This window comes from Sinocyclocheilus rhinocerous, unplaced genomic scaffold, assembly GCF_001515625.1.
Source record: "Sinocyclocheilus rhinocerous isolate Xijiao unplaced genomic scaffold, SAMN03320098_v1.1 scaffold611, whole genome shotgun sequence".
Taxonomy (NCBI): domain Eukaryota; kingdom Metazoa; phylum Chordata; class Actinopteri; order Cypriniformes; family Cyprinidae; genus Sinocyclocheilus; species Sinocyclocheilus rhinocerous.
Genome location: NW_015623515.1, coordinates 471,739 through 489,993, shown reverse-complemented (window position 1 = coordinate 489,993; position 18,255 = coordinate 471,739). Strand labels below are relative to the sequence as shown.

Genomic DNA, 18,255 nt, shown 5'->3' with positions numbered 1-18,255 from the left:
CATAGATGTATTTATGCTGAATAGCTGTGAGCAAAGATGACTAGTGATCCCTCATGACTTTCCATCTCTCATATCAAATATCCCAACAGTGATGCCAAATGTGGTAAGATACAGTGCCACAGTGCTGCCAAGAAACCAAAGGGCACCAATGCTGTGTCCATAGACACCACTATCCGCACAGACGGCATTGAGGTGAAGTGCCGGGGCACATATGTTTACAGCACCCAAGATGGGCAGGGCGATCTTCCAGACCCTGGACTGGTCATGACGGGCACCAAGTGTGGAGAGGGGAAGGCAAGTTTTTTTTTACATTTTTTTATTTAAGATGAGACATTTATTAAACAACATCTGTACTAATCAAGTGGAGATGTGTCTCAAAAATAAGTGTCTCAATAAAAGCAGTATTTTATGTTTTGCATTGAAGAGTTGATTTATTCTCTTGTTACTTGCCTTCAGGTGTGCAAAGATCGACGATGTCAAAATGCATCTTTTACTGAGTTACACATCTGCATCGCTCATTGCCATGGGCATGGGGTAAGCAGTCATTATAAAACAACAACTGATAAACGTTAACTATATTTTTATTATATGAACTATATTATATTAATAACTACATTATATAATATATTATATTAATAACTATAATTTTAACTATATTATTAATTAGACCTTTACTATAGATAAGAAAACATATTTCAAAAATGTGGAACTTTTCATGTTTTATGCAGTGTCACTTGCCATATCTTTGTAATTATTTGTGAAATTTGCTAGCAGTAAATATTTTCAGTGTAGTGAAGTTTATTCTTTAAAAAATGTTGCTCTTTGAATAAAAAATAAATACAATTATATATTTATATTTTTAAAAAGTCTTAAAATTTATGCAGTTTAGCTTCATTTGCTTAGTTTGTTTTAAGGGTATTTAGATATTGTACTGAAAAAAAACTGATTAAGAAAATTATTATTTGCTTAATATTTGGTGCTGACAATATTTGTTATTTAACATTATAACTACATTATATAATATATTATATTAATAACTATAATTTTAACTATATTATTAATTAGACCTTTACTATAGATAAGAAAACATATTTCAAAAATGTGGAACTTTTCATGTTTTATGCAGTGTCACTTGCCATATCTTTGTAATTATTTGTGAAATTTGCTAGCAGTAAATATTTTCAGTGTAGTGAAGTTTATTCTTTAAAAAAGTGTTGCTCTTTGAATAAAAAATAAATACAATTATATATTTATATTTTTAAAAAGTCTTAAAATTTTATGCAGTTTAGCTTCATTTGCTTAGTTTGTTTTAAGGGTATTTAGATATTGTACTGAAAAAAAACTGATTAAGAAAATGATTATTTGCTTAATATTTGGTGCTGACAATATTTGTTATTTAACATTGTCAGTGCTGCAGCTACTGGAAGACACTATTTATACAAAAAAAGTTTTTTTTTAAATTAATCATGCAAGCACTTCTCCTAAATTATGTCTAAATAAAGGCTATGTCTTAGTATTCCTTCTCCCTTTGAGTTCATCTTTAACCCAGACTGACTCATTGTGGATTTCACACCTCTAAATCCTTTAAAACCGCCCTCTGGGTCGCTCATTTCCCGACACATACCGCCTCTAATAAAAACCAATGCTTTTCTTATATTAGCAGAGCTATAGCATTTGATTTGTGTATTTTATGGTCAAATAGTCGTAAACAGCCTCCAAGCCGTATAAACTCAAATTCTGTCTTTCCTAATCCCTTTGCCCTCCCTCTGTCTCTCTCTTTTGTCAGCTTTTCTTTTATTTCTTGCTTATTTACCCAGTCGCTTTTCAAAAGGGCAGCCAAATACGCCAGGTCTTTGAGGGGAGATTAGAGATTCAGAAACTGCCTTTTTATTATCCATTTGCATTATCATTTGATTCATATTGATTGTATGGTTTAGGCAAGTGTGGATGGAGAATAAAGTGAGTGATCGTGCTATTTGCACACAGCACATTTTCTCTCCTTTCCACTGTTCCTGTCTTGCCTCTGGGTTAGATTGAAGCATGTAAAATATTCTGTTAAAAGAAATTCCATTAAAGATGAAAGGCGGTATATTCTGTATTTGCCCTATACTCTAAAAGACGTGACGGAAAACGTTCCCTGCAATGGTAGCAATGAAAGTGAGGATAGGTAAATGGCTGCGTGCGATTAAAAAAAACTCAACAAATGTATATTGAAACCAAACAATTGTGAGCAGTTGTTTGTGGTGTACTTCAACCGAAAATTCATGAGGAAAAGTGAATGCTGACAGGATTTCCGTTCCTGTAGGATGAACTTTCATTTATTGTCAAACAGTTGCAGTGCAAAAGGCGTGTGAAAGTTACACCCCAACCTTCCAGATGGAAATTCTCATTCGCACTAATTCCTATGTGTGGTGTTGTTTTGCATGCAGGTGTGTAACAGTAATGGGAACTGCCACTGCAACCGTGGGTGGGCTCCCCCCTTCTGTGAGAAACCAGGACTTGGGGGAAGTGTGGACAGTGGACCTGTGCAGTATGACAGTGAGTTCACCTTCAGCTTTCAGTGCACATGTGCCTCTGCTCTCACTTATTTCTCTCCTATTCTTTAATCCATTTTATAGATTTTATCACTCGTCTGCTCTCTCTCTCTCTCCCTCTTCCTCACTTTCCCTTTCTTCCTCACACCTCTTATCAGATGTTACCTTGACCATTAATCTGTACCGTCCAGCTTTTCTTTCCAGTACTCAAGCCAATGATATCTTTGCTTGTTGAAACTTTTCAAGAGCAAATCTAAGAATTTATGGATTTAGGTAACACTTTAGATAAGGGAACACTATTCCCTATTAACTAGTTTCTTATTTGTGTGCGAATTACTAACACATTACCTGTTTATTTACTTATAAAGCACATATTAATGCCTTATTCTGCATGACCAGATCTCTTAACAAGTGATCGACCGATATTGATATTTTATAACCGATACCGATACCAATTATTTGCATGTTTATGTGCCCGATAACCGATACGCAGAACCGATATTTATTTACTGTTATAAAGTAAATAAATGACTGAGTGAAGTAAGTCCATACTTCACTTTGGTTTCTCCTCCTTTCAGTCATCTTAAAAAAGTGTTGAAAATTAGCAGTCTTTCATGTTAAATTTAATCTTCACATTACAACAATAAAAAAACATTTTATTTAAAGCATCAGCAGCAACACTAATATTAACAATAAGCAAAATAAATGTAGAAGGTCTAATGTTTTCAAATGGAGAAAATAAATAAAGGAAAGGAGTCATATCAACTTCATTTTAAACTACAGTTTTAGTAGGTTTATAAGATGTTTAATAGGCTAAAGAGTGAAGAATAATTCACTGGATAATGTTAATTCACTGAATAATATTCTCCGGAATATTGGAATATAACAAACAAAACATCGTATTTTATTGCATTTCTCAACTGGCATGTTATATCAGAATTAATAATAATGTTTTTGTCGTTCTAGATTATGAAATGCCTGCTGACAGCACAGTTTATCTATGCATTTACACAGAACTATACTCAAACTGCGATCACTCGTGGAGATAATAAATAATTAATTTCCATAGAGTTGTATCTATTTAGATGTTTATTAGCGAAATAATGGTTATATAGTAAATGTTAATACAATTTAGGGTGTTTTAAACAAGTGAATCTTGTTAAAAGTTACATGCGGTGGCCGTGCTGGAGCATTTCCTGAGCATCAATCTGCTGAGTGAACAGCAATATTATGTGGATTTTCTTCACGAGACTAATGATGAGTATAGACAATAGACAGAGAATTAAATTTAGCGTTTTTATTTCCAACATGCGCTCATTCATGGCTGTATTATTTAATTAATGCAAAGTTACGTCTTTATTGGGACAGGACTTGACGGATTATCTTACGTGACTCCGTGAGTTCGTCTCTATTTCTTCGAGCCAAGCTGCATAAACTGCATATCAGGCATTTATGTAATACATCTAATTTGTGCATTAATGGCTGTTATGTTAAATAAAGTTTACTAACTACAGTAAATCAAGTACCTGTGCACGCCGTTGTTGTTGTCTTGTTTCCCCTCAGATGCGCTGCAATGGTGATCCTTTCTGTTACACCAAATACACAAAATAATGATCTTTAAAAAAGCATCATATGACCCCTTTAATTCAGCACTTTTATTTCCAACATGCACCCATTCATGGCTGCATATTATTTAATTCACGCAAAGATACGTCTTTATTGGGACAGGACTTGACCGTGAGTTCGTCTCTATTTCTTCGAGCCAAGCTGCATAAACTGCATATCAGGCATTTATGTAATACATCTCATTTGTAATAATGGCTGTTATGTTAAATAAAGTTTACTAACTACAGCAAATCATGTACCTGTGCACGCTGTTGTTGTCTTGTTTCCCCTCAGACGCGCTGCAATGGTGATCCTGCGCAAAATTCTCAAAACATCCACAAGATGGCGGCGTTTATCGGTGAATCTGATATTACAAAACCGATATCCAATTATTGTAAAATGCTTAAATATCGGGAAAAATATCGGTAAATCGATATATCGGTCGATCTCTACTCTTAACCCTTCTCAACCCTTCTGTACCTTAGTTACTAACAATAAGCAGAAAATTAGGAGTTTATTGAGGGAAAACTTGTAGTTAATAATGAATAGGTGTTCCCTAATCTCAAGTGTTACCTGCATTTATTATTCCCTCATTTCATTTACGTATGACTGTATCTGCAAAACCTTTTGTTCTAAATTGAATACTAGAATACTTTTTAATGCATACACAGTATACTGCCTAGTATTTTTTTTAAATAGGATGCTAAATAGGATGAAAAATATGCTAAATATTTCAATAAATAGTATAGTCACATGACCACTACATACACTACCATCCAAAAAGGGTCAGTAAGAATTTTTTAAAGAAATTAATACTTTCATACATACAGTGCCTATTAAATTCAAAAGTGACAGTAATGACTTTTACATTGCTATAGAAAAAAATATTTTAAACAGATGTTGTTCTTTCTATTCACAAAAATAATTCCACAAAAATAAGGAGCACAATCATTTTTAATACTGATAATAATAATAAGAAATGTTTCATGAGCACCAAATCAGCACTGTAGAATGATTTATAAAGTGTAATGTGATACTGCAGTAATGACAGCTGAAAATTCAGCTTTGCCATCACAGTAATAAATTATATTTCAAATCATATTAAAATAAAAAAAACACTTCTTTTAAATTTTAATGATATTGCACAATATAACTGTTTTTACTGTATTTTTTCTCAATTAAATGTAGCCTTGGTGAGCATAAAAGACTTCAAAAACATAAAAAAGTGAGACAATTTTGTGTAAAAATGGCTTAACTTAAAATTAAAAGACACAGTTAATATTCCTTCCCATTCACGAGTCACACTGGAAATAGAAGGTCAAGTTGCATTGCATTGCGAGTGAGAGTGTCCACTGGTTTTGTGTTGCACGTTTTAGAAATGTAGTAGGTCATTCAGGCGTTCTATTCATTTGCTAGATGCTGCTTTAAAGTGGTATGCTAGAGAAAAAAGTATGGTAGTTTGCTATTCTGAACATAGCCATAGACATTATTATAGTACAGAGTGAATGTAGTGCACACAAGATCTATTATTCAGAGTGGCAGATATTTGGCAAGCACTTTTTGTGTTTGCTGTTGACCCTTGTCTAACAGTCGCTGTATGTTCTATATCTGTCCTCAGGTCAGGTGGGATTGGTTGTTGGGCTGTTCTTTGCTTTTCTAGTGCTTCTCCCTGCTGTACTTATTGCCTTCTACTGCATCAAGATAAAAAGCTCCTACTACCACAAGTGGAGAACACAGAGAGAGAAGAGCAAAGCCAGCAGGTATTACTGTAGCAACACACACACACACACACACACATACGCAGTGCCTTTACAAAGTGTTCAGACCCTTTCACTGTTTTGTTAAAAAATGTATGCATGTCCATTTACAAACAAACCACCACAGTTGCAATGTGAAAATGGGTTCATAGAAGTTTGAATGGATTAATAGCAGGAAGCTAAAATCTCAGACCTTGTATTGAGCTCAGATGTGTCCTGTGTCTTTTGATCATCTCCAGAATTTATTTTTAGTCCCATTATGCAAATTCATTTGATCGGACGTGATTTTAGAAAGGTACACCAGTATGTATTTGTACATGCTGCAAGGCAGAGCAAAAACCTAAAAAAGGTCTTTGAAGTTATGAAAGAACTTTATTAGTTGTTTGAGATTGTATCCATTAAAAAAAAAAAAAAAACATGTCTGGCCAGTCAAGGCTTCGGTGTTGTCAGATGGAAGACATTTTGAGCCATTCATCTTAAAACTGGCTGTTTAGGTAAATTGGTATTTGGTTCCAGGAGGGACCCATTGAATGCATGCCGTGAGTGAGAGAATAACTGAACTGAAGTGAGCAATTTCGAACGCCATTGAGAAGTACCACCTGTGGCATGCTGAGTGGTTCAGCACAATATTATCTTCTTCATGCAAATTTGTGGTATGACTGATTCCTAGAGTTTTTATTTCTTATATTTCTAGAAATAAAAGAGACAACAGCATATTCTTTGTGTCCTCAAGCCCATCCGTCTTCCACAAGGATATTTCTCAAGGATAACAAACTGTCTCTGTTGCTGGAGCCCGTGATTTTATAGCTAATATCAACATTTTTGATGGTTTTTAACTCACGTTAGGTGAGGAAGCACACACCTTGGACACATTTAAATCCTGTTTGGCTTTGTTTGAAGCAGGACTTGAATTGCTTTCTTCAGAATGACTATTTATGTTATGCCTATAACCAGGGGTGTGAAGTAACGAATTACAAATACTCACGTTACAGTAATTAAGTAGTTTTTATCAGTAATTGTACTTTTTTTGAGTAGTTTAAAAATTGTGTACTTTTACTTTTACTTGAGTACATTTTAAGTGATGTATCGGTACTTGTACTCCGCTATTTTCCTCCGTTTGTGGTCGTTACATGCTTATTTTAATTTTATTTTTATCCATCAACGTGATTGGATAGAGAGATAGTAATAGGTCTCGTGACTTTCATCAAATCAAATTGTGCATAGAAAACTTTAACCGCCAACTGTTTATCACGGCTGCTGGAAGCGCATTCTTCAAGCATAAATTCAGTCGCAACTTCCTCTAACTTAATATGTTGAGGTAAATTTCGGATTTCTGCTTACTAAATGATTTGTATATAGGCTATGCTTGCCTATCTACACGGCCTAAAATTTGGTGTGAGGTTGCGGGTATTGCATACACTGTTAACTCCCGCAAGTGCCACGTTCGGTAAATTCCCACTCACTTATGAGACGCGCGATCTGCGCTGCCTCGTCTCTCTCTCGCGTAACGTTTTTTAAAAATTATTATTTAAATTTTTTTAATCCATTTTGTACAATCCGCCTTCATTTAGCAAGTACACTCGCGCATAAACAATTTCGCCATTGAGAAGTACCACCTGTGGCATGCTGAGTGGTTCAGCACAATATTATCTTCTTCATGCAAATTTGTGGTATGACTGATTCCTAGAGTTTTTATTTCTTATATTTCTAGAAATAAAAGAGACAACAGCATATTCTTTGTGTCCTCAAGCCCATCCGTCTTCCACAAGGATATTTCTCAAGGATAACAAACTGTCTCTGTTGCTGGAGCCCGTGATTTTATAGCTAATATCAACATTTTTGATGGTTTGTAACTCACGTTAGGTGAGGAAGCACACACCTTGGACACATTTAAATCCTGTTTGGCTTTGTTTGAAGCAGGACTTGAATTGCTTTCTTCAGAATGACTATTTATGTTATGCCTATAACTTATAATTGAAAAATATATATACGTTACTCTACATTGATAAATAAACATCAGCCTTAAATTTGAGAGAAGTAGACTGTTGATAGAATATTTATATAATAAACACATTGATTTTAATCACAAAAAAAGAAGACTTATCCTTGCTATTGACTTTGGGGTCACATTTAGCAAGTGCACTCGCGCATAAACAATTTTCAAGTTCAACACTTTTTGTTCCATTCAGTTGTGGATGCTGCTGATTCACCGAGACCGCCAAAGAGACCTCAGCAAAGAGACATGCGTGGGTGTGTTTGTTTTCCATTGTATTATCATTATCAGCATAACAATTCGAGTAAATGTGTAAAAGGTATGGCATGATGCCATCCTTCTAGAACAATGTGCATTTATGTTAAAATTGTAACAAATTATCAAGTTTAGTTATTCTTATTTCTTTATTGCAAAACGCTAAAACTGGCACCGTTTTGGAGAGAAATGGGCTCTCATTTGAACCCATATCACGGTGTGTGATGCTGAACTATGAGTTTCTAATGGTGTCTGTATTTGCACTGTTCTAAACATTTGTCTGGCCCCTTAGATAGTATTAACTCAGTGACCAACCCCCCCCCCCGCCCTTATCTATAGCTGAGTTGTTTTTAATTTTCTTTTCAGTTCTTTTTTTTTATTATTTCAAACACTATCAGTCAGGTATTTCAGAGACACATTTTGCTTTGTCAGATAGTTTCAAACAATTGTTTTGTGACCTGCTTTATAAAGGACTTTTATAAGAAATAATAGTAGCTGTTCTACAGAGTGCAAGAGCCCCCTGTCTTTCATCTGAGGCCCTCTAAAAATATGCGATTAGTTCAGCTGTCAGTATCCTTTGAAATCTAATTATGTCTCTCTTCACTTTTGCTGAAAACAGCAGCTGCAGTGAGATAACTGAGGTTACTTCACTCTGAATCCTCCCCAGTCATTAAAACATTAAAAGTTAGTCAGATTAGGTACAGTATTATCCTTTCTTCTAGTCAGTGGCAATCCAGGTCGCATTTGGCACAGAGCGATTCCCAGCACGTAGGGTCTCACATTTGAACTCTCTTAGTTCTCACTAAATTAAATGCAACCTAATGCACCACAATTACTGATATACATCTGCTAACAGCAAGGTTTCAACTTATCAACTCTTGCACCCAAAAATGAAGATTCTGTAATAATTTTCTAACTCTTCTGTCACTCCAAACATGCATGCCTTTCTTTATTTCTTCTGTGTAACATAAAAGAAGATGTTTTAAGAAGTGGCTTTGTTTTTTTTGTTTATACAATAGAAATCAATATTCACCAAAACCATTTAGTTCCCAACATTCTATAAAATATTGTCTTTTATGTTCCACAGAAGAAAGAAATAAGTCTTACAGGCTTGGAAGGGTGAGGGTGAATAAATGATATAAAAATGTAAATTTTTTTGGAGAACAGTCGCTTTAAGGCAATTCATGTAAGACTTTAAATCCCAGAATATCTCCTGCAGCTTCAAATGGATATGCTTAAATCTGTTTTGCATCAGTGTCAGTTAGGAAAAATCTGTGTAGAATAAAAAGCCAAAAAAGCAGAGGTCTACCACTTCCAAACAGAGTAGCGATGATGGCATATGACAGGCACGGTTGCAATTCAGAGTATTTCCCATGTATTTTGGGAAAACTCATATTGGCTAACAACTAAATTAAATTTAGAAAATAATCTTTGTGCACGCTCAATGTTAGACAAAAAAATTCTCTCTTTTTTATTAAAATAGCTGCACCTGATAAAGATCTGCTTGTAATAATTTTATTTGACTACTAAGCGCAGCTGCAGTGAAGCGTTATTCTCAGCAACAGGCTTTAGGATTGGCAGGCAAGATGACAGAGGTTGAATAGAGCCAAATATAGAGTGATCCTTGCAGAAAACCTGCACACAACCTCTGTCAAGAGAAAAGATTCTTCATTCAGTGTCAGAATGACCTGGAGCACAAAGCCAAGATGATCCTGGATTGGCCTTGGGACAAATAATGTCCTTGAGTGTTCCAGCTCAAATGACCCCATAGAAATACTGTCGACAAACTACTCACAACCAAGCTGACAAAGTTTGAAGGGATCTGCAAGGACGAAGGAGGAAAAAAATCCAGGTGTGCAAATCACACCCAAGAAGACCTCCTGCTGTCATCACTGCCACACAGCATGCACAGCTACACAGGGTCTGAATACTAATGCAAATAATAGATTTCAGATTTTTTCATACATACATAATAAATCCCATGTTCACTTTGTCCTTTTGGTATATTGTCAAATACAATAAATCATTCGGTCTGTCCTGAACTATGAATACTCTCCAAAGCGGTCTGAATGCTTTCTGATGTCACTGTACGAACATACACACATGCTCTTAAAATGTTCATTATTCAGCCTACTTTTGAATAGCATGCTTAGTAAATTATGGTATTATTATGGTACATACTGAAACTCTGAAATCTTGTGCTTTAACAAACTGATAAAAAACACAATGTTTGTCTATTTCCTTAAAGTCTATTCATTTCCATAAACCATTTCTATTTGTTTTCATTTGTTTTCAGAAATGAGGGCTCTGTTGAAAAGGGGAAGAATGGCCACCTAAACCATGCTTTCCATCTGAAGGTGGTGGCACCCTCCAACAGAAGTGGTAATCTCAAGGTATGCTTTAGTCATATCAAAATACAGAGAGAACACTTTCATATGTAATCTTTAATGGGATATAGAACTTTGCATGCCATTATACTGTACATATTTGGGGGATTGGTAAAATATTTTAATGTTTTAAGTCTCTTTTGATCACCAAGGCTGCATTTAATTGATCAAAAATACAGTAAAAAAAAATAGTAACAGTTTTTATATTTTAATATCTATATTAATATCTGAAATGTAATTGATTGGCAAAGCTGTATTTTCAGCAGGCATATTTGCAGCTTTATAATTTATAATAATAATTTATGCATTTAGCAGACACTTTTATCCAAAGCGACTTACAGTGCATTCAGGGTATACATTTTTTTTTACCAGTATGTGTGTTCCCTGGGAATCAAACCCACAACCTTTGCGCTTCTAACGCAATGCTCTACCACTGAGCCACAGGAACATATTTAGGTACAGTTTTAGTGTAACATTTCTTGCTATTATCAATGTTAATTACTTAATGAACAGAAAGGGCAGCATTTGTTTGAAATAGAAATTATTTGTACATCTTTACTGTGATTTTTGATCAGTTTAATGCATCCTTGCTCAATAAAAGTATTCATTTCTATAGACCTTTTTCCTGAGTAAACGATGAGCGCTGCCATTACGAATTCTAACTTCCGATTGGATGCTCTTCTGTTCCGGTCTCCATAGGAACCCATTCAAATAGCGCCCATCTGTTTTTAATGTAGCTAACGTCGGCAGCTTTGTGTAATCTACACACTCATTAAACTTTGAGGAGTGAGGCACTGACAAATGACAGTCATCGCGACACTGTAAAGTGATGGCGCTATGGAGCCATGTGCTTCTTAAAAACATTTTAATAGGTAGGTTTAACATTAGATTATCAGCTCGGAATATACGCTAATTTGACTAGAAACACTGGAGACCGGAAATGCAAAGCATCCTTCCAGTTAAGAGTCAGGCGTGACTTCCGCGTTCAGGAAAAACGTCTGTATATATTTAGATTTTTCACTAGCATTCATCAGTTTTATGACCCCCATCACCTCTGTCAAAACATTAGTCCTTTGAAGTGCATTTTTTTTCAGTTAGATATCTATAATGGGGTTTGTTTAGTATGTGTTTAGTTTGACTTAATATGTGTACTTGAATTTTCCAATCATGGAGCATCACCAATATCCCATCCCTTTCCTTTTTTCCCCTCTCAAGCTACCTCACACCAGCAAAGAGTTGCTTCCTCTGAGGCCAAACCCAGCTTCCAACGGTACTCAGCCAGTCAATATCGTCCGTCCGCTCCGACCGGCTCCATCGCCATCACTGAGCAACATCGAAGGACCTCGACCTCCTCCGCCTATCAGCAAGCCGCCCAACTCACCCAGCACACCCAAATCTGTAGCATCACCTCAGAAACTCAGTCCTCCCAAGAAGCCTCTCCCCCTCAACCCATCACGCTCACCACTGGTGAGAATTCAGTGTACTCATATTCTTTTGGTTTAATCAAAATCACTGTGGGAGCCAAAGTAGGTCACAATCTCATCAAATGAAATGCTGCTTGAAACACCTGTTTTAATCTGTATTGAAACAATCTGTGTACACGCTGCCAGAAATCCTGAACAAAGCGCACCTCAAATTCTTATTCGCTTCTTTTTCCTGTCCTCATACAGATGGTATCAGAACAACAGCCTAGACCCCCATCCACACCCCCCCAGAGGCCTCTTCCTCTCAGCCCTGCTCGTGGAGCACAGCCCAAACCCACTGGTGGGGGGCTTAGGGTGATGATGCCCCCTTCAGTTGGCCCCAAGCCTGTGGGAAAAGTGCCCGCTGTTCCCCCTTTAAAGGCATTCCGGTGAATAAACATTATCATGAGTTCCACAGATGAGATGATATCCACATCCATGTGATGAGCCCCCATAATCAAACATACAACACCAATTTGATCTAAATCAGATAATACACCTAGGCCCTGTTTACACCTAGTATTACGATGCGTTTTGGTCGATCGGATCAGAAGTAGACAAGGGAGACACATTCCCATTTACACCTGCTGTTTTAATCCATCTCTTTTAGGCCCTGTCCACACGAACGCGGTTATTTTCAAAACCGCAGCTTTTTCTACGCGGTTTGGCCATTCGGCCAAACGCAGCACCAGGTCACTGAAACCGAACATTTTTGAAAACGCCTGCCAGGGTGAAGATTTTCAAAAACTCCGGTTGCAGTGTTATCGTGTAGACAGCGAAACCGGAGTTTTTGGCTTGTGACGTCGGAGCCTTTGCTGTTATCTCCGCCTACTGGAAACTTTTTCAGGCTTCTGATTGACCAACATGGCTTTACGGTTCAGATTATATCGCCACCTGTTGGCTTGGCATGCTCTTGACAGTGCTTCATAGCATGCGTTTTCATTTTCATGTGGACGGAGATTTTTTTTAAAACGGAAGAAGGAAAAACTCAGTTTATAAAAATACCCGTGTACGTGTGGACATGGCCTTAGTCCATTTTAAACCACTTCTGTCGTGATTTTGAGGGGAGGGTCTTTGGGTGAGTGCATGTATTGGCTTTTTCTGATTTTTCGTTATAATATTGCAAAATAAGCTTGCACAATTTACAGTGCATGCATAATTATTATGCAAGTTGATATTCTGATCATATTTTTGTTCCAAATACATTACCAATTCCAAACCACATCATTTTTAATAACTAATATAAATTTTGTATTTAATCGTTTATAAGTGATATCTAATTGCTGGAAGTAAAAAAAAAAACTCCTTATATTCAGGTGTGCATAGTTATAATGCAGGTTTTCTTGTGCAGATAAAATGAGCCAAAAAAGAGATTTAACTCAGACTGAAAAGTCAAAAATTATTAAATGCCCATGAGAAGGATGCAATACTAATGCAATACTAGAATTAGCGAAGTTAAGGCATGACCATTGGACAGCGAAATGCTCATTGGGTCAGCACGGTCAGAAAAAAACAAGCAGGGAAGAAAAGACACATGGTAACTGTAAAAGAATTCAGAATTAGGTGTGAAACCATCAGGAACCATTTAGTCTCCAGTTCAACCATTTTCCAAAACTGCAACCTGAGTCTCCAGAAGTAAAAGGTGTCAGATTCTCAGACTTTGACAGACTTTTCTGGATAGGAGATGGACTAAAAATTATTGAAAGAGTGGTACAAGAGGATGTGGTGCTGGTCCTTTAAGAGTCTCTCTCAACTTATCTGTCTATAAAGCCTATAAAAATCAGTCTTCATGTACATTATTTTACAACACTTCAGCATGTTATTCTTATTAAGTGAGGGTCATTTTTTAGGATGTTTTACCCAAGCAAAGTCTCTAAGAACCTGACACCTTTAACTTCTGGAGACTCAGGTTGCAGTTTTGGAAAATGGTGGAACTGGAGACTAAATGGTTCCTGATGGTTTCACACCTAATTCTTCACCTTAATTCTTTTGCAGTTGCCATGTGTCTTTTCTTCTCCACCTGTGTTTTCTGATCCAGTGAGCATTTTGCAGTCCAGTGGTCATGCATTAACCTTGCAATTTCTTTATTGCATTAGTTTTGAATATTTCTCATGGGCATTTAATAATTTTTGACTTTTCAGTTTGAGTTAAATCTCTTTTTTTTGGCTCATTTTATCTATAACGAAAACCTGCTTAATAATTAAGCACACCTGAATATGAGAAGTTTTTCACTTCAAGCCTTCATGGACAATTATATATATCACTTATAAATTATTAAATACAAAATTAATACTAGTTATTAAGACTGATGTGGTTTGGAATTGGTAAACTGTGCTTGGAAAAAAAATATGGTCAGAATATCAACTTCTAATCACGCACTGTACATTAGAACGTGAAAGAAGACAACGGAAAATGATACAGAGAGCTGCAGCTTTCATTTCTGCTGATAGCAACAAAACAATGTTGAACGCTGTGGGTTTGTTTTAGAATCAGGACTGGTAAGACAACATTGACATTTTTTGCCTTCATACCAAACACATGAGCGTTCACATTACGAGAGCAATCCGATCTAATGTGTTTTCGACTACCTCTGGAAGTGGTTGAAAGTAGACAAGCTCAAAACATTTTATACCCCATTTACCCCTGTATTTTAGCATTGTCTTCTTGTGATCAGATCGACCAAATCTCATCTTAATACCAGGTGTAAACAGGGCCTTAGAATAGACCTGTATTGGGCTCTTCCTGTGTCCCTGTTTTGACGTTTATTTAATCACTCACTATGGCAAGAACCTTTGAGATCTGTTCACAATTTTGCATCCTCAATAGCTACATTTACATGCACCCAAATAATCTGTTATTTATTGAGTGATGACTCAATAGGATTGAAAAGCCTTCAAGGAAACATGAGTCAATCTGACTGAGCTCAATTCGTGTGAATTTGTGTGGAGTAGATCTGGCATTTTCCAATCAAAAAGTGTTAGTTCATTTTTTTTTTTTTAACAGTGTTAAAGTAGCTGCGGTTTTCCCGCGGAATTGGCAACACTGGTTAGAGGGTGAAATAAAGATGGAAGAGATGTGTTTTTAGCCGATTCTTGAAGATGGCTAAGGACTCAGCTGCTCGGACTGAGTTGGATGTGCCGTTTTGAAGTACGCTCATTATATACACTTTCAAACATTTCTGCGTGTAGCGTGCCAGGGTTGCCAGGTTTTCACAACAAAACCTGCCCAATTGCTACTCAAAACTAGCCCAATTGCATTTCGAGGGGGTTCCCCCAGTAAAAATCGTGTTCGGGGGGGGGTAAAATACATGTTTTTTGGCGAGGTTCCCCTTAAAGTTTTGTTTGAATACAGAATGCACATGTGAACGAAAATGTTAATTGAATTGCAATGTATACGGTTCATGTAAACAGAATTTCAGAATCTAAAATCATATTGAATTGATTTGGATTAACAAAATTAGTGAATGTAAACATACCTATTGCCTTGGCATCATGTTTACCAAGTTTAATGACAATCACACAAATCCCCAAGGAGGAGTATTTAGAAGTTCACTGCATGCCCTTTTCACAAAATCCAAAATGGCTGACTTCCTGTTGGGTGGAGCTAATGAATGTCAGGGTTAAATCTGTCCAGGTTGGTGACAACAGTAATAATAAATAATAATAATATTTAAATCTATATTTATTCACACCGGCTCTTGAAAACCTCTATGCGAACACACTTGCCCGAAAAAGTGCGGGGGACGAATTTACGTGATATTAAAAGTGGGGGGGGACACGTCCCCCGCGTCCCCCGCGTAATCTACGCCCCTGGTATGTAGTATGTACTGAATTTGTTAAGAATTTTCTGAATTGTCTTTTCCACTCACTATTTGTGGCTTACTCTCACACCAAAATATGTAAATTGTGAAATCATTAGCTGATTAGCATACTAACTGTAGCAGTTGACTGAACAGTTACTCCCCAATAAGAAAGGCAGTCCTAATGAGTGAGAGTCTGTCTGCTCTAATTATTTGATGCTTTGTTTTTCTTTGCCAGACCAAACGGATCAGAGGCAATGTTAGATACAAATAAGCATGCCGAACAGTGGGTGGTGAAGCGTGCGGTTTGGATATTTTATGGGATTCTTTTCACCTCACTACCTGTTCTTGAATGCAGTAAATATAGGACAACATATCAAACATTTGTACTGGGTTTTACTCATTCATATAGACGTTTTTCCTGAAGTCACGTCTGACTCTTAACTGGAAGGATGCTTTACATTTCCGGTCTCCAGTGTTTCTAGTCAAATTAGCGTATATTCCGAGGTTAAGTTGTTAGGCCTAATTGTAACCTTATAATGTAAAAGGGCTCCCTATAGTTTTAAGCATAAGCTGAGGTAGATTTTTGTCACTAAGAAAATTTAAACTATAACTGAATGTATTTAAAGAAAGAGCAACTTGTTCAGTAAACCATAAAAAAGAAATTAAAAAAAGTTTAGTTTTCCCCCCTGCTGTACCGAAATCATACCGAACCGTGACGTTAAAACCGAGGTACGTACCGAACTGTCATATTTGTGTACTGTTACACCCCTAGTTCCTATGGAGACCAGAAAAGAAGAGCATCCAATCGGAAGTTAGAATTCGTAATGGTGGCACTCATCGTTTACTCAGGAAAAAGGTCTACACAGTAGTAGGTTTTATGGGAAATTACACATGCCCCAATGGAATCTTGTAAGAAGTAAATTTTTCAAGTTTAAATCTGCTTTTCTCTCCTCGAGTCTTCACATCAATGCTAGTCCGCTATCAGTTCTCAAACGCAGCCGCCTAGCACTTATTTTAAGAAATAACTGCACCTACATACAGTACATCCAGGCCTCGTTTCTGCTTGTCTCCAGCACTACATGCTCCTCCAATCTAAGAACAACCGAATCTCAGCTTGTGAAGATAAATCTGTTCGTAGCTTCCCAGTGGCGGCAGCATCTTAGTATTATGTTGTGATAAAAAGACACATTCATTTTCAACACATACCGGTGAGACTCTGAGGATTTGACTGTATATGCTGAAAACTGCATTTCATTTTGACAGGCTCAGCAGGATATCATGTTTATATTGTGGTTTTTCACACAAAAAGAAAGGTATAAGGTTCATTTGAAGTGATGGTCAACCTTGGAAAAACATTCATTTAACAGTGTAAAGTCTTTAAATTGAAGGATCTTGAGAGATCTTTCTGCTTTTACAACAGTTTTAACCCTGCAAAGCCTGACGTATAAACTAATAGTCAGAAATCTTTTTTTTATTGAACGTTTAGACAAAATCTTATATAATATGAATATAGGGAGAATATGGAGCTCACACACTTTAGGAGGAACTCAAGGTTGTTGTTTTATAGCACCAGAAATAAGACAAATTTGTGATATTTGGTAAAATCAGTGAGATTGTTATAACAGTACAGCAGACGACTTGCATAAAAGTTCTAGTGTATATCTAACCGATATTTTTTTTTCTTTCAGACCTGTTTCAGGACCCAAACCACTCATAGTTCCATCCGCTTTCCGAAAATGACGCTTGCAGAATTCATTTTTAAAGACTGCAGCCAGCCTATTTGCACTAAATAAGGACCCTTGGCGACTGGTACTATAGTGAGCTGTCTCACAAAGGATGGAAGAGCATGGTGCTAGGGCCCTTGATGAGGCCTCGCAAACCGGCGCTCAAATACAGCCGGGCACAGCAGAAATGACGCGGTTTTGCATGAAAAACATGCAGACTGAGAACGTTTTGGATAGACCATCACATTGCCAAAACTTGACTTTTTATCACCTTGCAATTTTTTATACTTAATTGTTGTTGCTTTTTAATGTTATGCATCTGTCTTGTTTACATTTTTTGTTTGACTATCATCTATTTGTCAAGTGCCAAAGATGTTGTTTTGTTTAATGCCTCGATTGTTTCATTTGTTGTACTGTGCTGTATGTGATTTTGCGTTTGGTACATAAAATATGTTATACCTTTTTAGTAAAGACACCATGTTGTTGTGGCCGTCCTCACTTTATGGCAGACTTTACATCAGGTCTAATTCTTTACATCAGGTTAAAATCAACAGAGATTTGCAGTGAACAGTGAATTCTGTATGAGAATAATGGTTGTAAAAAGGAATAATGTCGTAATTAAAAAAACTAAAGATTAAGTGTGTAATTTCTGTGCAAAACTGATGCAAAAACAATGACAAACAAGTTATCTAAATGGTATTTTAAAACCTTAAAAGTCTTAAATTAGACTACTAT

At 36.4% G+C, this 18,255-nt stretch overlaps 1 protein-coding gene across 1 annotated transcript in view; it reads left to right on the top strand.

Annotated features, from left to right (window-relative positions):
- adam19a (ADAM metallopeptidase domain 19a) overlaps nucleotides 1-18,038 on the top strand; it is a 103,017-nt gene extending 84,979 nt beyond the window's left edge. The window contains exons 16-23 of the mRNA XM_016512702.1: nucleotides 90-294; nucleotides 457-534; nucleotides 2,430-2,538; nucleotides 5,758-5,899; nucleotides 10,441-10,537; nucleotides 11,747-11,998; nucleotides 12,202-12,383; nucleotides 17,485-18,038. Coding sequence (XP_016368188.1) covers nucleotides 90-294; nucleotides 457-534; nucleotides 2,430-2,538; nucleotides 5,758-5,899; nucleotides 10,441-10,537; nucleotides 11,747-11,998; nucleotides 12,202-12,383; nucleotides 17,485-17,536 — 1,117 coding nt within the window. The 3' untranslated portion in view covers nucleotides 17,537-18,038. The remainder of the gene's footprint in view (nucleotides 1-89; nucleotides 295-456; nucleotides 535-2,429; nucleotides 2,539-5,757; nucleotides 5,900-10,440; nucleotides 10,538-11,746; nucleotides 11,999-12,201; nucleotides 12,384-17,484) is intronic.
- Nucleotides 18,039-18,255: the final 217 nt, after the last annotated feature.